The sequence below is a fragment of the Bubalus bubalis genome, chromosome 3 (genome assembly GCF_019923935.1).
Source record: "Bubalus bubalis isolate 160015118507 breed Murrah chromosome 3, NDDB_SH_1, whole genome shotgun sequence".
NCBI lineage: Eukaryota > Metazoa > Chordata > Mammalia > Artiodactyla > Bovidae > Bubalus > Bubalus bubalis.
In genome coordinates this window covers 43,275,101-43,294,393 of record NC_059159.1, presented here as the reverse complement: position 1 = coordinate 43,294,393, position 19,293 = coordinate 43,275,101, and the positions used below count along the sequence as shown (strand labels likewise).

At 52.5% G+C, this 19,293-nt stretch overlaps 2 protein-coding genes across 2 annotated transcripts; one reads left to right on the top strand and one right to left on the bottom strand.

Moving 5' to 3' along the window:
• The first annotated feature begins 121 nt into the window (after positions 1 to 121).
• On the top strand, positions 122 to 10,371 carry TNFAIP1 (TNF alpha induced protein 1). The gene is made up of 7 exons (XM_006042212.4): positions 122 to 253; positions 3,410 to 3,727; positions 4,272 to 4,441; positions 5,067 to 5,156; positions 5,239 to 5,291; positions 6,074 to 6,269; positions 7,731 to 10,371. Exons 2-7 carry the CDS (start codon positions 3,523 to 3,525, stop codon positions 7,965 to 7,967), a joined length of 951 nt encoding a protein of 316 aa, XP_006042274.1. The 5' UTR covers positions 122 to 253; positions 3,410 to 3,522; the 3' UTR covers positions 7,968 to 10,371.
• A 1,013-nt stretch (positions 10,372 to 11,384) lies between these two features.
• Positions 11,385 to 19,284, bottom strand: POLDIP2 (DNA polymerase delta interacting protein 2). The gene is made up of 11 exons (XM_006042205.4): positions 19,035 to 19,284; positions 17,636 to 17,717; positions 16,689 to 16,786; positions 15,922 to 16,018; positions 15,677 to 15,752; positions 15,337 to 15,444; positions 14,772 to 14,908; positions 13,940 to 13,966; positions 13,605 to 13,730; positions 12,576 to 12,655; positions 11,385 to 11,847 (listed from the first exon to the last, which is right to left on the bottom strand). The coding sequence occupies exons 1-11, from the start codon at positions 19,193 to 19,195 to the stop codon at positions 11,733 to 11,735; spliced, it is 1,107 nt and encodes a 368-aa protein (XP_006042267.1). The 5' UTR covers positions 19,196 to 19,284; the 3' UTR covers positions 11,385 to 11,732.
• Between the last annotated feature and the right edge of the window lie 9 nt (positions 19,285 to 19,293).

Below are 19,293 nucleotides of genomic sequence, written 5' to 3'. Positions count from 1 at the left end.
TTTGCGCCCGAAAGGCTGCCGGAAGTAGCTATGCTCTCAGCGCAAAATACTCTCAGGGGCCCCTCCCTCCGCCCTGATTGGGTGCTGGGCCTGCCCCGCCTTCTAGTCTCAGGCTCCGGCCGGCTTGGGGCGGAGTCCTCGGGTGGAGGATGCGAGTTTCGGCCGGGATTGCTGGAGCTCTAGCGGCCACAGTTCGGGGGCGGCACGGTGTCGATTTGCAATCCGGCTGAGAGGAGAGGCGCCACCGGGAAGGGTGAGAGCCGAGCCGGTCCATGCCCTAGGGGAAGGGATGGTTGGGTCCTGGGCTGAGCAAACAGAGCCCCACGCGGTCTTGGGGAAAAGGCGTGGGACGGCGAAAGGGGGGTGGAGAGCTCAAATCCTCCCCTGGGAATGGGTGTCAGAACCGGTTTCTGTTTCTCAATAGTGAGAAGGGGTACGAGTTGGGAAAGACTCTACACTGTCATGGAGAGGTTGGGTCTGTATTAATTTCCCCACACCTTTTGGATGTAGCAGTAGGATTACACTTTGGATTTTCTGCTAGATCCGCCCTCTCTGACCAAGATCGGCTCCTCCCCTCGCCATCCCTGGTGTGACGAATTTCTGGGACCTTCTTTCCTTAGGACCCCACCTTCTAACACCGCCGTGATTGTTTGCCCGTTATTCCGCTTAGGTTCCCATTCGCTTTGCCTAGTGTGACACAGATAGGCCCCGAGCATCCCCAAATACCCACACACAAAGTCCGGAAGGAAGAGCTTTCAGTGGAAACTTCATTTTCACTGGAATTACCTTCTGGGGCGTCACCTGCCACAGGATTCCTGGAACCTATTGGCCTGGGCAGAATCTGAGCAACTGAAATCTCAGCCGACGTCGTCCAGGGGCTCAAAGCAATTGCTTTGTTGGAAAAGAATAGATTAGTTTGGATTTGTCTTCCTTTGTTGGCAGCCGCCTAACCTTTGGTGAGCTCCTTTTCTTTGATCTTGGGGAAATTGGGGCTAGACACAAAATGCATAGAGAACTTGTTAAAACCTGTTAAGGGGTGGATTTATTCCTTCCGGGTGGGCAGAGTTTGGTAAAGTAATCTCATACCATTCAAGATTACTTACTGATTGGGCAGTCTACTGGGGCGGGGCGCTCATCTCATCCATACTGTACAAACCACCAAAGGAGTTCAGTATTTCATACAGCACCTGTCCTGGCCCTTCCTTGGACATTCTTCCCAGGATGAATGGTCGGTCACTCAGTCATGTCCAACGTTTTGCAACCGCATGGGCTGTAGCCCCCCAGACTCCTCTGTCCATGGGATTTCCTGGGACAAGAATACTGGAGCGGGTTGCCATTTCCTTCTCCAGGGGATGATCCCGATCCAGGGATCAAACCTGCATTTCCTGTGTTTGCAGACAGGTTCTTTACCACTGGCGCCACTGGGGACCTACTTAAATCTTTTTGGGGACAATTTCAGTCTAACAGATTGACGAATACTTACAAATGTGCATGGCATTGTGTTAAGCACTGCTTGGGGAGTGGAGTAGTAAGTGTGGGAAAACCAGTGCACTTCTTCTGGGTTACACTTAGAAGAGATAATGATGTAAACTTCAGCATGCTATGATGATGAAGTGAGGTCATTTCACTTTTTTTTCTGACTCCCATTACCAGCACTGTAGTCCATGCCTTCGTCGTCTCTTGCTTAGACTTCTGGTCTTCACACTTGCTTTCTTGCATTCAGAGTCTACTCTCTACACAGTAGGCAGGGTGATCTTAGGTCATATCGCTTCCCTGCTCTAAACCCTACAGTTGATCTTCATTGCAGTTACTATAAAATCCACTCTTCAGTATGATCCACCCCTGCCTTCCCTGACTTCGCATCCAGCCATCTTCCCCCTTCTTTCTTTGCACCAGCCACCTTGGCCTTATTTCTGCTTCTAAAACTTGCGTCTGACTGAGGAACTTTGCACCTACTCTTCCATCCGTCTGGAATGCTCTTAAGAGCTTAGCTGGAATGTCACCTTCCCAAAGAGCCTTACCCTGGCTCCCCATCTAAATGAGTCTGTCTTCCTAGTCACTCGCTTTACTAAGTATATTTTTCGCTTCTTAAATTGCCTGCTTCTTTTTTCATTTTCTTGTTGTATGTGTCTTCCCACTATGAGGTTAGCTTCACGGGACTGACTCTTTTGTTCTCATCTGTATCCCCAGCACCTGGCACAAAGCAGGGACACGATAAATACTCTTATTATTTTTATTCTTGTTAATGAACAAGAATATTCATGTTTCTTTGAATTCCTGAACTCAAGGACAGTATCATTTCATCTCTTCCTCCTGCTTAACTTGGTAGGCACTCAATAGTCTTATTGACAAATGAGTTAAATGAGCTGATGATATATATGCCTTGAGTAGTTCCTGGAAAAGAGTAAACATGCAAAGAATGTTGGCTTTTTGTTTTCTCTTGGTGAATGAATTCTACCAATTCTTCATGTAGAACCTAGATCACAAGGGGTGGTCTGGCTTTGCCTTCCTTGCTTCTCCACCCTGTAAACTCCTGTCAGTGTTTCAGTTTCCAAATCACTTAACTGTTCTTAGACTGATTATTTGGTTCTTTTTCCCCATTCTTGTTGGGCGGGAAGAGAGGAGGAGATAGGGCTGGGTCCCCTCTCAGGAAAAAAGAAGCAAAAATAGCCATCCTGTAGTTGTTCTAGCCTGAAAAATGGTGACAATTTCAGGAACTCAGGGCAGGGCTGATGCCAAAAAAGAGGAAGGTCAGGAAACCTCAGCGGGAACCAGGATAACCTCTGCCAGGAACACTGGCCAGCTCCCTCCAGTCTGGCTCAATCTGTGTTCTCCTGAAGTTGCTGTTACTTGCCTTCCTGAAGCCAGACTCTGGGTGGTGCTCAAAGGAAGCACTGGTGCAGGCTGCCCCAAGCCTGGAGTCATTAGAAAGGAAGTGCATCCTGTCCCTCAGACTCCTGGGAAACTCCTAGGCTGGCTGGATTCCCAGAAGGTTTGGCTGGAAATCTTGGATCCTGGGAACCTTGAGAGGAAAACAACTGGAGTCTAACTGGTGGATCCCCAGGGTGAGGTCTTCTGCTCTGCCTAGTCTGTTCCTGGAGCTATCTCTGATTAGCTCCAAGAGTTTGCTTGACCTCTTTGTCACCCAGAGCTGGGAGGGGTCTCAGGGACACTGATGAGGTGACCAGCACTGGGTTCTGGGAAACTCTGCTCCCAGACCTGGTAACTGGTACCATGAAGAACAGCAGGAATGTCTTTTTTGTCGTTGCCTAAGGCTCAGCTTCTGTCAGGGAGTCTTGGGCTCAGAAGGAGAGAATGACTGGATGGTCAGCGTTTGTTTTCCTGTCCCCTCCCAGCTGCGGGCTCTCCTCCACTGACTCCTGTCTTCTCTCCCATGTCCTGCTCACAGCGCTGAGAGTATGAGGCTCTGGCCTCCACTGGCCACTCACTCGTGACCCTTCCACCACGGTGGAGCCTTCCAAGCCAACCTCCTGCCGTGTGGTGATCTACTTGCAGCGGGAGATGTCGGGGGATACCTGTCTGTGCCCAGCCTCGGGGGCCAAGCCCAAGCTTGGTGGCTTCAAGGGAGGAGGCCTGGGCAACAAATACGTCCAGCTCAATGTGGGCGGTTCCCTGTACTACACCACTGTGCGGGCACTAACCCGGCACGACACCATGCTCAAGGCCATGTTCAGTGGGCGCATGGAGGTGCTGACCGACAAAGAAGGTGAGGCGTGGGGGCCTGTTGGGCGGGGTTGGAGTGGGGGGTGGGAGGAGGAAGTGACTTCAGAGCATGGCCTAAGCCCGGCAGATCTGGAATCTAGATTCATTTTTCTTCTTCATGTAGTACAGGACTCCTTCACCTGGAGTTCTTATGCAGCTTCAGAATTCTCTGAAACTGTACATGGAATGTTGTGTGTGTACATATTTTTCAGGGAGAAGAGCTGTACTTTTTAAAAAGTTCACACAGGACTAGATTCTCATAAGAACCATCACCAGAGTGCCTGAGCAGTGGGCAGAAAGCAGGCAGGGCTGGGTGGGAGTGTTGCCAGGAGGTGGGCCTGGAGGGGCTGTGTCTTCTTGGTTTCAGGGAGGAGGGGTGGAGAGCAGCCATGGACCTTAGAGCCGGAGGTTCCTCCTGTTACCCTGTGCCGTGGGCTCTGTGCTCCTTATCACCTGCCACCAGGCTCATCAGGTGGTTTTTGCCTGCTGTCTGCCCTGAGGTACCTGGAGACAAACAGTAACCCTCGGGGGCCTGTCTGAATCCCTAGGCTGGATCCTCATAGACCGATGCGGAAAGCACTTTGGCACCATCCTGAATTACCTCCGAGACGACACGATCGTCCTCCCTCAAAACCGGCAAGAGATCAAGGAACTGATGGCTGAAGCGAAATATTACCTCATTCAGGGGCTGGTGAACATGTGCCAGTCTGCCCTGCAGGTGTGGAGGCAGAGGCAGGGCGGGCTGATGAGGTCGGGGTTGGCTCCCTCCTTCAGGGACGTAGGGTGCAGTTCCTGGAAGGCCACATGGCACATATGAGATGAGTCCAAAACTAGTTAGACACACCATGTTGCCCAGGCTAAGCAAGCTAGCAAAGTGAGTGAAAATCGCGCAGTCATGTCTGACTCTGTGGCCCCATGGACTATACAGTCCATGGAATTCTCCAGGTCAGAATACTGGAGTGGGTAGCCTTTCCCTTCTCCAGGGGATCTTCCAACTCAGGGATCAAACCCAGGTCTCCCACATTGCAGGCGGATTCTTTACCAGCTGAGCCACAAGGGAAGCCCCAGCAAGCTGGCAGCCAGTCAGTTTATAAGGTGACGGACTCAGGCGGACTGACCGGACCCTGCTTCTAGTTTATATGCCTAGGTATCTGGAGTTTAGGTTTCTGGAAATGGGGATCTGCTTGCCAGTTGGCAGTTTCTCCTGCCAGGGGCCTCCTGTCTCTATCTGATGCCTCAACAAGCAGGGGGTGGCCATGGCAGAGGGGCTCTGACAGCTCCTGGGAAAAGCCTGGCAAACAGAAGATCTGGAAAAAAAGGATTGTTTGCTGTGTGTCACCCAGGACAAGAAGGACTCCTTCCAGCCTGTGTGCAACATCCCCATCATCACCTCCCTGAAGGAAGAGGAAAGGCTCATCGAATCCTCCACCAAGGTACTGGGACCGCCAAAAGGTCGCCAGGGGCGGCAGGCTGGGGGTGCCAGGTCCCCGGCCCTCACGCTCTCTCCCCTCACAGCCCGTGGTGAAGCTGCTGTACAACAGGAGCAACAACAAGTATTCCTACACCAGGTAGGGGGCACCCTGGCAAGGGTGGGGGATGGTGCCCAGGGAAGGGCTGAGCGGACAAACTGGGCAGCAGACTCAAGGGAAGCCACCTGCACGCCTGGCACAGTTGGCATGAGTCTGGGTCTCGGGAGAACAGAGCAGAAGGGGAATCAGAGCCGAGGCATCTGGAACTCAGTGCAGGGCCCTGGCCGGGATGGAGACAAGACTGAACATGAACGTGTAACTCAACATGTGTCATGTCAGGCAGCGGGCCAGGGGTTTTCCCTGCATTCTCTTACAGGGGTGGGAGGCCAGGCGGCTGGAACTCCTCTTGAGGCAGCCTTTGTTCTTTGCATCCGGGCCAGTGGCCTCCTCATCCCGCAGTGTCCTCTCAACAGGCCATAGCTAGGTACAGGCAGGAGGCTGCAGGCCCTCAGTGATTCCCCGGGGCAGACATATTGCCAGGGTCACCCATGCAGCAAGGGAAGGAGGCTGACTGCCGTCTTAACAGGAGGACCTGTTGAGATGGCAGTCAGCCTCCTTCTTTTTGGGCCTGCTGAGAGGAGGCCCTCCCTCAGCTCTCTGTTGTAACTTAAGTCCAATTCACCTCCTTCCCCTCAGAGGCCCCCAGATTCACAGGGGACCCCGTGACCCTTTCTCACCGTCCCTCTGGCGTCCTGACTTTCCCTCGTTTTGTGAGCACGACGGGGGGGGGCGGCTGGGGCAGGGCAGGGGAGGGCCCAGCCTGCACCACCCTTGTGCTGGGCCCTCACTCCCAGGCCGGTGGGCTCTCACCGGTTTTTCAGCAACTCCGATGACCACCTGCTGAAAAACATCGAGCTGTTCGACAAGCTCTCCCTGCGCTTCAACGGTCGCGTGCTCTTCATCAAGGACGTCATCGGCGATGAGATCTGCTGCTGGTCCTTCTACGGGCAGGGCCGGAAGCTGGCAGAGGTGTGCTGCACCTCCATCGTGTACGCCACCGAGAAGAAGCAGACCAAGGTACGGGGCTTCTGCCTGCCTGTGTGCGGCTGCACTTTTCACCGCCGGGCGCACATCCTGCTGTTTCCCACACTCACCGCAGTGGCGGCGGTCAAGGACAAAAGCCAATGCAGGGAGTTCAGGGAACGCACAGAACTCTGCTCTGGTTAGCTGAGAGGCAGGGCTGTTGACCAGCGAGGGTAATTGGAGTTGGCCCAATTCAGATCTGAATCCTGGTCCCAAAGTCAGTTTTCTGATTTTGGATAAGACATTTAGACCATCTGGGCCTGTTTCCTCATTTGAAGATCTGAGAATGAAAGTATGAATTTAACAGAACTGTTATGAAAATGAGACAGTTCTGAGGAGAAGCAGTGCAAGGCAGGAGAAAGAGCTGTTCAGTCTTCCAGCCCCTGCTGGTTGGGCGTTCCTGGTCAGTCAGCTTGTCTCTGCAGTGACACCACACTGCCAGGCACGAGTAAGGGATTTGACAGGAGATAACAAATTCAATTTTTATCATCTGTAAAACGGAGACTAGGGCTGTTAGAAATTTAATTCTATATATACACCCACATATATATATTCTATCTATATACACACATATATATTCTATATGTATATACATATATTCTATATATATACACATATATATATTCTCTCTATATATATATACACATATATACATACATATATATAAATATATAAAGATCTTGGGGCTTCCCAGATGGCGCCAGTGGCAATGCAGGAGACACAAGAGATGTTAAGTCCGATCCCTGGGTTGGGAAGATCCCCTAGAGGAGGAAATGGCACCCCACTCCAATATTCTTGCCTAGAGAATCCCATGGACACAGGAGCCTGGCGGGCTGCAGTCCACGGGGTCGCAAAGAGTTGGACATGACTGAGCGCACATGCACAACAAACCCAGCTCTCTCCCCAGGCTGCCAGCAGATGGTGCCTCCCCAGAGAACAGCTGCCCTGGTGTGTTTAGGAGACGACAGACTGCCAGGGTGGAAGGGCGGCTTGTCTCGGGGGAGAGCTGTGTGCATGTGAAGGGCTCAAAGCAAGTAGGCTTTTTTGTTTTCTGTGTGCCCGGCTCTCTGCTCAACACTTTACAATCTTCATATAACATTCACAACAGTCTCTGAGGTCAGTGTTAACATTTGGAAACTCAGGTACCACAAAGTTAAGCCTGAGACCCCACAGCTAGTAAGTGGGGGAGCTGTTTGTACCTAGGCCCTGACCTCTCCACATACTAGTCCACTGGTCTGGGATTGGGTGGGGCAGGGTACTAGTCTTCTGCATCTTTATGTCCATAGAATACATCTCCTCATGCCTCCTTCAGAGGAAACCTACACCCGCCCTCGCAAGACAGAAAGTCATGTCTCTTGAGAGACTTCTGGAGGCCTCATGGAGTTAGCAGGGCCAACGGCCCTGACATGCTGTGCCCTCTTTGGGATGAAACTTCATGCTGTTCTCTCGTCCCAGGTGGAATTCCCAGAGGCCCGAATCTATGAGGAGACACTCAACGTCTTACTCTATGAGACCCCCCGAGTCCCTGACAACTCCCTCTTGGAGGCCACAAGCCGGAACCGCAGCCAGGCTTCCCCCAGTGAAGATGAGGAAACCTTGGAACTGCGGGACCGTGTCCGCCGCATCCACGTCAAGCGCTACAGCACTTACGATGACCGGCAGCTCGGCCACCAGTCCTCCCATCGCGATTAATGAGACCCTCCTGGAGTCAGGGCACGGGATGCCCCATCGCCCCTCTTGTGGAGCCCTGCCCCCTCGGCCACCCCACTCTGCTGCTGGCTGGGTCTCTGCCCCAGCACCCAGAGGCACGACAGGACCTGCCTAGGAGGTCAGAGGGCCTGAGCAGCGGAGGGCTCGAATTTCTCTGCCCGGCTCCCTCAGCACTTCAGGAGGACTGGCCCCTTTGCTCAGCCCCTCCCTTTCTGCCCCTGGGCTGAATGGACTGACCTGTCCACCTCCCACTGGGAGCATTCCTCTCCTCCCTTGGCTGAGCGCCCCTTTGCTCTGCTGAAGGCTACTTTAGGCCTCAGGGGAGGCCCACGGGAAACAGGTCTCTCTGAGGAAGGTGGCTTCTGGTGCTGTGGAGGCCCAGTTTCTTACAGAAGGTGGGGCTCCTTTTTTCCTAAGCACAGGCTTGATGAGTTACATTTTTAACAAATAATCTAGGAAATGACTAGTTTTTAGTTTTAGTTGAATAATGAGGGGACTGGGTATTTCTGCTACCCCTCCAGGGTTCCAAGATCCGTGGTAAAGCAGAACCCTTGGCCCTTTTGCTACCTTTGGGATCTGTTTCTTTAAGCACTTTGTACTTTTATTCAGGAGATTTGTAATCTTCCCTGACCCACGTCATCTTCTGATCTAATCCCCTTTTCCCTGTAGAGTCAATCTAAGGGAGGGGAAAGAAGCAATAAAAAAACTGACCAGCTCTAGCTTTGCTACAGTGGCCAAGCAGCCAACCCAAAGAGCACTGACGGGGTGAGTTTGTGTAAGTTAGGACCTGTGGTCCTAGTAACACCCCTAGAAGAAAGGATAGTTTACCCCCACATCTTCAGAGTCACATATGCACTGACTTTTAGGGTCTTACATGACTGTTCTCTTTGATTCTCTCGCCCTTGGCTCTGAAGCAAGTTGTCCTCACTTACTGTAAGCCCAGAGGGCCGTTGTGGTGGCAGGGGGCAGGAGCTGCAGCAGAAGGCTGGAGCCCATGGGCCCCACACCCACTTGCCCATCATCCGAGGACAGCAAACACAGAGCCCTGCATTCCCGGGGTCCCCACTGAAGTGGTTATGCTTGGCCATCCATCCCCCCACCCCCATCCATGTTGTTGGTTTTGGGGATGGTGGTTCTGCCCAGTGGTGAGTCCCTGAACACAGGAGAATGTGTGTAGCCTAAAAGCCTTGAAAGGGTTCTTCATTTCTTTCCTGTTGGGTAAATTTGGCTCTAGAGATGCCGCACCCCTGGGTAAGGGTGCAAGTTCCAAGTTCCTCTTCAGGGCTTCGGTTTTCATTCCCTTCTGTTTGGCTTGGCCCGCGGGCAGCTGCTTATCTGAATTCTTTTCTAAAGGAATGCCACCAGGAGGGAGCTGTTCAGCCAACCTAACAAACCAGCACTGCACTCAGCAGTACCCACTCAGTCAGGAAAGGACATAACTGATCAAGTTCATGTCTCTTGACTACTCTGACCATAGCTAAGTGGCTGCTTATAGTTGAGCCTATGGGCAAATGCCAGGCCAGCGTTAGTAGACACAAAGACCTGTGCTAGGGCAGGAGAAAGGTGACTCTAATCAGGCGTTTTACGCTAGTCATATTCTTGAATGTATAGACTTTTCAGGTGAGGCACCTTGATGGTCAGCTATGAATGGTTCTTCAAGCCTTCACTGGAGTAACAAGATGAAGACAAATCCATTTCTTTGGCCAGATTCCAACTCTGGGTTTCCCACAGTGACTGGAATGCTTCTGCTTGAGGCCACCAGTCTGTTTCCTCAGCTGCCTTCCCGAAGCCCTTTAATACTCAAAGTCCCAGCTCCCCACTGAGGTATTTTAATGCTTGTCCCTTAACCTCCCCAGTCCCTGGGCCTCTCTTCACTGCTGGGACTTTGAGATCCTCAGCTGTCTCAGTGGTGAGCAGTCTTTTCTTCCTGAGACAGCACAACAGTCTGGGACTCTGGGCACTTACCTCCTCCAGTTGAAAATATCTCTTTGGTTTTAAAATACTAACATTGAACTCACTGAAGTAATCTTAGCTTTTAAAGTCAGACTGTGTTGTAAGGGTTTGGGGAATTTTGAGTTTCCCAGCCCCATTCAGAAAATGCTCTTGGCTGTGTGACTTTTTCAATTCTGAGCAGCCCTGGGGAATGTACACAAAAAGTGTGGATGAAGGTTAAACCTTGTCAGTTTCTAAGAAAACTGGAAGCCTGCTGTTAACCACACGGGCCAGCATTATTAGGTTCTGATCTATTACCTGACCAGGGTCTGCTGAAGGATGGCACAGGTCCTGGCATGAAAGAACTTCTTTATCATGTAACTTCAATTCTCTGTTGCTCAGCATAGGTGATGGAAACAAACACTAATTTCTAATAAAACTGTGTTACACTGCAGTGGTTCAGAGCCGTGCTTACAGGGAGTGGAGCTTGGTCACTCACTGCTCTGTGGACATAATTCATGTATTTCTGTTCACCACCTGACCTTACATTCTCACTGGGGCCTATGCCCCATTGCACTCAGTTGCCCTGCAACCCAGGCTCCCCCTGGTGGAGGATTAGTGAAAGTCGGTCAGTCATGTCTGACTTTTTACGACCCCAGACTATACAGTCCATGGAATTCTCCAGGCCAGAATACTGGAGTGGGTAGCCTTTCCCTTCTACAGGGGATCTTCCCAACCCAGGGATGGAACCCAGGTCTCCCGTATAGTAGGTGGATTCTTTACCAGCTGAGCCACCAGGGAAGCCCAAGAATACTGGAGTGGGTAGCCTATCCCTTCTCCAGCAGATCTTCCCGACCCAGGAATCGTACCGGGGTCTCCTGCATTCCAGGCGGATTCTTTGCCAGCTGAGCTAAGGTGGAGGATTAAGGACAACACTATAAAGGGCTGGAACTGAAATTTAATATTTAGAAAACGACCTCTTTAACAATCACTACGGTAGTCAGGGAGCAAGCAAGAATCCTAAGAATCGGGGCAAAAATGCAGCACATTTTTATCTCTGGCTCTTGGAGATCTTCAAGAAGCTCAGAAAGTAGCTTGGCTTAGTCACTGTCCATACCTAACGCTCCCTGGCTGAGTTTCTGCATTTCTGAACTGGAGGCCTGACAGACTCATGCCCATGGCTGGCAGGCCCACTGCTCCAGGAAACCCAACAGGCTTGCCTCACTCCTTTGACCTTGCTGCCGCCCTCCAGCTCTGCACTTGGCAGAGGGTAAAGAAAACAGAGTCCAGCCCATCCCCCACCTCACTGGCTGAGTGACCTGGGAGACATCAGGCAAAACCCTGCCCCACGATGGAGACAGACACCCTAGCTGAAGGGGCAGCTTCCTGGAAGGGCAGTTAAGGACAGTAACCAAGGGCCCGCGCCGGGTCAGAAAGGGAGCCTGAGACATCGGGGGGCAGAAACGGTGAGGGTGGCCAAGCGTGCACTGGTTTATTGCCCAAACCTCGCATTCTAACAACTGTGTGACAGGCTAGGGAACCCCCACACCTATGGCAGCTGAACACAGTTCCTGTTGGAAAGGTTTACTGGAACACAGCGTAGGCAGGGCATACGGGGAAGGCCAGCCTTGGAGGAGGCCCACGTGGGTCTTCTGGAGAAGAGTTATACTCCACCCGCCAAAGTAAGAACGCCGCAATCAAATGGCACAAACGATTAAGAGACCCACTGTGGCCGTGACAGAGTTCTGCAGCAACTCTCATGGGATGTGGGCTGTTGTTCGGGGCGGAGCCTGGGTGCTCAGGGCCTCTGCTGGCCTACCAGTGAAGGCCTGAGGGCGGTGTCTTCTCGTCTTTATTGCTTTCCAGGGAGAAGGGAGGGATCCGGACGTCAAAGTGGGAACCATCAGGCCTCTCGAAGCGGAAAGTGCCCCTGGGAGTCAGAGAGAAACTGGTTTAGAGGTCTGGAGAGCCCTGTGCCCTCAGCACCACAACTGAGGCAGAATAATGCAGGCCCAGGCTCTTCTGCCTGGCTCATGCCAGGATAACACTGGTCCAGGGACCCAAGAGCCCATCCTGGCCCTTCATGAAAAGAAGAAATGAAGTTGTCCTGAATTCAGCCCTTCGATGCACCCTGGATAAGCCACCCAACTATGCCTTCAGGATACAGAATGAAACACCAAGGGAAAAAACCAACTCATTGGCAGCTCTGTAGCAAAAAGTCAGCAGACCGCTTTGACCTAAGTCCTCATCCCGCAGGGGCCTTCCCAGATGGCACAGTGGTAAAGAATCCACCTGCCAATGCAGGAGATGCAAAGAGACACAGTTCGATCCCTGACTGAGGAAAATCCCCTGGAGAAAGAAATCCCCAGTATTCTTGCCTGGAAAATTCCATGGACAGAGGAGCCTATCGGGCTATAGTCCATGGAATTGCAATTAGACATGACTGAGCAACTGAGCATACACACACACACTCATTCCACAAAATCACGGAGAACTGGGAAAGTCATAAATCAGGCAAGACTCACACAACAATGAATGGCAGATATAGCTCCACCTCAGGACTTCACTGGGTCCAGAGTGAACTGCATGCTATGAGCTCTCACTTTTCTGACCCGCAGTGTCCGTGGACCTAAGCTGCCCCCACACCCACTTACTCACCACATGTGCCCACTGGAGGCCTGCAGGGAGACGTGGCTGCTGTACTGGAAGGCGGGCTGCTCCTTGGATAACACTGGTTCCTGTGAGGGTTCAGGCAAAATAGGTCAGACCAGACAAGCTCCCTGTACCCCAGGGCCACATGCTGACCATCACCGAGTCAGGACCAGATGCTCTCTCAGGCCTCCCACCATAATGGCCGGCCAGCACCTCCTCTCACAGCACCGCCATTGACCTGGGCCTTTTACTCTGGCCCTGAGAAAGATAATCTCAGACTAAACATCTGAAGTTTCCAGACAAAGATGACAAGCCCAAGATCTCTGCAAATATCCCTTTCAGGGTCCATTCACTAAGTGCCTTATGATCAGCAAACATCTGCTAAGTTAAGTCCTGGTAATCATAAGGTAATAGATGTTATCCTAAAAAACTGAGATCCTGGTTAAATAACCTGGCCAGTTATGCAGCAAATAAACAACACAGTGGGCGTCTGAAAAGAGATGAGCTCCAAAGCCCTGTTCTTTCTATCCCACGCTGCCTCCCCAAGTCCCTGCTAATGTGTATAACTGCTTACTGAATGCGGCCCCTTCTCTTGACTATTTCTCAGGAGAGTGGGTGGGGTAGCGCAGGAATTGCAAAGTCAGATCTCTTCAAGGGCCGGCAGAGGATGTACGTGTGTAAAGAGGCAGAGGAAGGACAACTGGGAGTGGTGGAGGGTGTGTACTACACCCAAAGGCTTCCCAATTCAGATTCTTAAAAAGGGTGACCACCAACGTCACTTACTTGGCTCCAAATCCAGGACCTGCTGCTACGAGTTATAAGGACCATGGCCAGTTAAATAACAGTCCCGGTGTCATCATGTGTGAAATGGGTTACAAGACACCTCCCTCACAGTGAGGCTTCTCACTCGCAACAGTCCTGTGCTTTCACACACTGAACCCCTGCCCCTAACCACAGAGGAGGAGACCATGCACCAAGCTCCCAGGCCTGCTGGGTGGGACCAGAAACCAAGACTATTAGCCCAAAGATGCTCACCCTGCCCACCACCCCTCGGCCTCGCACTGTCTCCAAGGTGCCGGATAGACTGAATATCCTCCAGTGTCGCTCCCGGAGCTGAACCACGTCACTGTCAAGGTTCTCCAGGCGGATGCAGTAGCGCCACTGTGGGAGCAGGGGAGAGACTTCACGTCTGAGAAGGAACAGAACCTGGGCTAGCCCCCTGGGAATTCTAAGAGAGAAAAGGGCACCAAAGGCCAACACCTGCACTGCACGGGTCTCATCTCCCGCCCTAGAGGTAAAGCCCCCACCTCCCAACCTGCCCCCACAGGCACGCCTCCTGGGCTCCCCTCCTCCGGAGATTAGACGCTCACCCAGTAGACGTGGGAATTCTGGGCTTCCTGGGGAAAACAAAACACAAAGAATTTCAGTCCCCCAGGGTAGAAAACGTCTATTCCAACCAACATCTCTCCAGTGGAGCAGATGTATTCCAGGACGGATGCAAAGGCAGAAGAAAGCCCCAAGTATCTTGATGACGTGCTAACTATGGCCAACATGCCCAGAGGGAGGCAGGCTCCCTGGGCCCTTCCCTGGCCTCCTTCCTCTTCATCCTATTAAGATCACAGAGCTGGATGAGAACAGAAGAGAGGGCCCTTCCCTCTCACCACTCTCCCCGTCAGCCGCCACCCCTTTGCCCACCACTGCTGCCCAGGCTGCTGTCTTCCTCCTCTGCCTTCCCACATCCCAGCAGGATTACAACACTTAGAAAGGTGTAGGCTGGCCTCCCCCACTACCGTGAGCTCCTGGAAGGCAGGTACAAGTGTTTCATTTTTGTCTCCCTAAGACCCAGGTTACGGCCAAGCAAGAAACAGCTCAATAAATGTATAAAATGTGGGAAGAGGAGCCTACGGTGATTTAAACAAGTATGTGTATGTTCTTCATAATCATGGCTCCCTTTGAGCCAGAAGAGAAGAGAGAGTCAACCTGGAGGCCTCCTTCCTGGGATCTGAGAGTTTCCTTGCTCTAGGTCTTGGTGTCAGCTCTTGCCAAGAGGGTGCTCAACCCCAGCCAATACATGCAGCACTGGAAACCAGAACCTCAGGCACATGGTTTAAATGTGGGACCCACACCAGCAGTCACACTGGGGACACCACACAGAACCCGGGGGCCCGGCCCTGAGGCAAGGCACCAAGGCTCAGCACCTACCCTCATGCCCATGTAGAAGGGGATGACAGTGACACGGATATTCTCAGTTGTTTCCCGGTGGACATCAGAGAGCTCCAGCCAGGGGTGATTCTTCTCCTGCCAGGCCCGTAGCGTCTCCCGAGCCACAAAAGGGGGTGCTGGGGCAAGAAATGACTGGTTAGACCAGGCCAGCGGCCAACTGCTCCTCTTATAAAACCCTTCCCAGTGATGGCCAAGGTATAGAAGACACATGAGCAAAAGCAGCACAGGCTGGAAGAAGGCACAGGGCTGCCTACCAAGAATAAGCCCCAAGGAGGAATATGATGTCAGGGGAAGAGAAGTGGCCTGGGAGTTAGGGGCCCTGGCTCTCAGATCTCACTCTGCCACTACCTAGCAACCCTGAGTTGCTCTCATCATCCCTGAGCCTGTTTCCCTATCTGCAAGGAGGAGATAAAGGCCATCTACCTGACAGGTCTAAAGGGAGGTTAAATCAAGTTGTAGAAACAGAGCTTTGAAACTGCTTCTGTGACACTGTCTTTGAAGAAAGGGCCCTCCCATTCCAGCTTCCCTTTATGAGAGAGGGTACCTTTTGTCTGGTCATACAGAAGAAATCTTTCAAAGAGCTCATGCTGGATAGGAACCTGATCAGTGGAGGTGTAGGGGAGGATGTCTTCGTGGCTGACATAATCCAGGCCTGGCAAAGAGACAGAGACAGAAAACTCATGGAGGAACGGGGAAGAGTGGGGCTGAAAAGAAACTCAATTTCTGGGCCTTGTCCCAGGGTGGGACGAAGCTGGCACCAAGGCTCTCAGCGTCTACACGCCCTCCAAAGCAGATTCAAGGACAGCAGAAAAGCACTGGAATTCTCTTCCTGAGACACACCAGACCCCTCACCGATGGGCACCACTCAGACGCTCATAACTCACCTGGAATGGCATAGAGGGCCCGGCTGTCGTCGTGATTAGCCAAGAAAGTCACAGCTTCTGTCTGAGATCTCTGAGACTAAGGCAAGAAGCAAGTCATAGGTTTTCTCGGTCTCTATCCAGTCCTGAGGACTTGGGGCCCAGCGCGGTATGGAACTGTTGGATCCCTCTCCTTCTCTTGGTCCCCATCAGGGTCCAAGCCTTCCCCATGGAAAGGAACCCCAGGCGCAGCCACCTTGCTTACTTACTATATGTGGACAGTCTCGGGCATCAATCAGCACCTGATAGTAAGTGTGAGTTTTGCCTTTCACCTCCTTCGAGCCATGGCCGGCAGGGTTCTCTGCTCTATGGGGGAGGAGGAAAAGCCCAAGATCAACCTGAGAAACGGAAGCAGGGCCTGCCCCAGCTCCCTACCACCCCCTCACCTAAACAGACCAGTGCCTGCACTGAAGGGGCTTAGCAGCAGCTGGGCAGATGTTCAGCACGCCCTGGCCCAACGCTCCCCAGGCAGGAGCAAGCAATAGAGTGTGGTGAAGAGTCATCGTTTATCTTACTCTCTGGATGCCTCTTTAAAAAAGGGGCCAAGCTGAGAAAATCAAACTGCTGCTTCAGTCCCTGGAGCCCAGAGCACCCCACTCTTCTCACATCCCAGGGGTTCTCTGTGATCACTTAATGGAGCCTTTTCTTTTTTTAATGTACTCTAGGAGAAAGATTCTAACTGAACATCAAGAAATCAAGAAGCCTAGTTCCCCAAATGCCCTCTGGGGTACTTATAATGCAAACTAAGAATGCCTGGGGTGAGCATCCTGGGGAGGTCTGAAGGGACCCTTTGGCTTAAGACTCAGCACTCAGCACTTTTGTCTCCATGGGCATCAGTGTCAAGGGAGTGTTTGGGGACTGTTCCTAAGGCCCAGAAGGAGGCTGTCTTGACTGCTGGGACTCCAATTACGTATGTCTACCATGGGTCGGGCCTCCTCCAGAGGATACTGCGAGGCACAGTGAGAGGGAAACTTACTTTTCTGGGGCTGCAGACGCCACATCCCGGTCATAGAGTCTGGCCTGCCAGGGAAACAGGACGACACCCCGGTAGCCAAAAACACTGTGAAGGAAAAGCTGGGAGAAAAGAGAGGCTTCAGTGAGTCTGCAGCCGAGCGGGTACATCCAGGTGGGGCCCAGATCACTAAGTGGCATGGGTGGGGGCAACTCCAGCACAAGGTCTTGCTATTCTTTCCCTTGGACCCTGAGATCCACCCAGACCAACTGTGGAGCACGCTTACTATCCCTTCATCTGGCTGACTTCTACTCAGCCGTCAGGCCATAGCCGAGGCCTCGAGGAAGCCTTCCCTTCCCTCCCTTCCACTTAGCACGGTGTACAGCTGTGAACCATGTGCATACTGTAATTCTTTTCTTAGACTGTCAGCTCCATGAAGGAACTGCTTTCTGATTTAATACCAATGCATAAAGCCCATTCTACTGTAGGCATACAGAGGAAAAAAGCTGAATAAACAAAAAGTCCTCCTTATCTACAAGAGGCCTAAATCTGTATCAGTAGATCTGGCATAAAACTGGCTCAGAAAAAGAGCCTCACACCCAGAGCTTAAATCACTGCACTCAATTCAACTAGAACAAAGCATCAAAAAGCAGGCCCTCCACTGGCTTCCCACCAACCACTATGTTCAATGACTCTTCAGCAATAGGACTTTCTCTTCAATATAGTTCAAACCATCTCTGTCCACACTAACTTGGAAACAAAACCCGATGACACATGAAGTGCATTCAAATCCAGGAAAACAGGGACAAAAAAAACATGTTAAAACAACAACAACAACAAAACTTTTGATTCTGGTCTGGCACCAAACACCAAGGCAGAAAAATCCTAATGTGCAGGCCTGTGGCCAAATTTCACCCTTTCAGAAGCAGAGCACACCCTGAAAACCAAAGATGATGCCGCCCAGCACTCACCTGTCCAGTCTCGTATTTTCCATTCTGTTTTGGCACCTCGAACACACCAACTGTCTCCAAAACTTTGCCCTCTGGTCGGTTTCTGATTAGGAAGGAAAAGGAACAAGCAACTGAAAAGCTAAGAAGTGAAGGGTACTAATCCATCAGAAAAAGCTGCTAGGATACTGGGGGGGGCTGGGACCATGACAGCAGAGAAGGGTCGCGGCAGTGGGGCCAGCTGAAGCAGGGAAGGGTCCTGCCAAGCTACCCCTCCACAGAGATTCTGCTGCTTCTCCTCTGAGGACCAGCCACAGATGCCCCCTTGGTTTCCATGAGATCTGACAGCTCCCAGATCACTTTCTTCTCTCTTGACTCTTAGCATTCCTCATATCACCCTGCTTCATTGTATCCCTTGCCTCCATTTCTACCCTGACCCTCCTCCTGACCTCCCACAGCAGTGACTGCCTTTCCCACCTTGCATTTCAGTTATTTGTGTCACTGTCTTATCTCCATTAGAGACTGTAAGTTCCCCGGGAGCAATGCTTGTGTCTGATTAGCCTGTGCTCCCTCTCAGAGCCTAGGGTATAAGGGGTGCTCAAAAGAAAGCTTCTTTTGTGTCATCATGCCATGTCCATCTCCACCTCTAAACTGCAGTCCTCATCCTGGCATTGCACCAATGTTATTCTCTCAATCTAGTTTTTGTTCAGATTTACATCAATTTTCAGAGGAGTCTTAAACTGCAAATAGCTATCATCTCTCCCCCATGTCCGTGTCTCATCTCAGCCACTAAAAGGTCAGCTGTCACAGTGACTTCTGGACCCCACTGCTTTTTCTGGGGGCCCTTCAAAGCACCGCTTTCTTACTATTGTGGAGAGGTGAACTCCATGTCTCCTTCCACTTGGTTCACCTGCCCCAATTTGGTCTCTCTGGTCCCATCCCTAGGCACATTGTTCACACCATCCCCGTGGCTTCAAACCCCCTTCCTCAAGTCACATAAAGAGAGTATGTGCCCTCAAGGTCACACTGAAGCCTGGGACCAGACTCGGGTCCTGTTTCCCATTTCCAGCATCTTTCTGAGAGAGGCTTTGACCCACAGTCACGGGCTGGCGGTTCAAATCAAAAGCCCTAGCACTTAATTGAAGGACTTCCCACTAACAGTGGCGCTCGGATGCCTGCACTCGAGGAAGCAGGCTTTGCTCCGAGAGGGTTATTAGTTCCCCCTCGGAGCCAGTCCGGCACAATCCAGGACTCTGGGCCGCGCTCCCTTCCTCGCTCCTGGCACGCGTCCCAGGCAGCGCAGGTCGGCTCTCGGCCGGAACTCTCCCCTGGGTCGAACTCCTATCACCCTCTGCCGCTGGGCCCTCTGGCCCGGGACACGCTCCCTAGGCTCCGGGCCCGACCCCCGCGCTCCGTCCCTCACCGGGACGAGAGGTGCCTCCGCGTCGTCGTGGTCGCCACGGGTGGGAAGGCCCCAGCTCCACCCGCCGCACAGAGCGGCCTCGGCCCCCGGGTCCCAGTCAGCGACCGGGACCACCAACGACTGCCCACGGTCAGGGCCCGCCGGGCCACACAGCCCGCCATGTCTCGCCCGAGCGACCGCTGGGCTGCTGACACACCGCCCGACCCGCGGCCGGGCGGCGTTCCGCCCCCGCCCCACACTGCCCCGCGCCGTTGCCCCG

Excerpts from the sequence above, each read along its gene's own strand:
- POLDIP2 (XM_006042205.4), bottom strand. The coding sequence starts at position 19,195 with ATGGCGGGCTGTGTGGCCCGGCGGGCCCTGACCGTGGGCAGTCGTTGG. Across the intron at positions 15,753-15,921 it reads CCCGAGACTGTCCACATATA|TCTCAGAGATCTCAGACAGA; the intron begins GTAAGTAAGCAA and ends TTCTTGCCTTAG. Across the intron at positions 13,731-13,939 it reads AGAATTCCCACGTCTACTGG|TGGCGCTACTGCATCCGCCT; the intron begins GTGAGCGTCTAA and ends CTGCTCCCACAG.
- TNFAIP1 (XM_006042212.4), top strand. The coding sequence starts at position 3,523 with ATGTCGGGGGATACCTGTCTGTGCCCAGCCTCGGGGGCCAAGCCCAAG. Across the intron at positions 4,442-5,066 it reads TGTGCCAGTCTGCCCTGCAG|GACAAGAAGGACTCCTTCCA; the intron begins GTGTGGAGGCAG and ends TGTGTCACCCAG. Across the intron at positions 5,292-6,073 it reads AACAAGTATTCCTACACCAG|CAACTCCGATGACCACCTGC; the intron begins GTAGGGGGCACC and ends CCGGTTTTTCAG.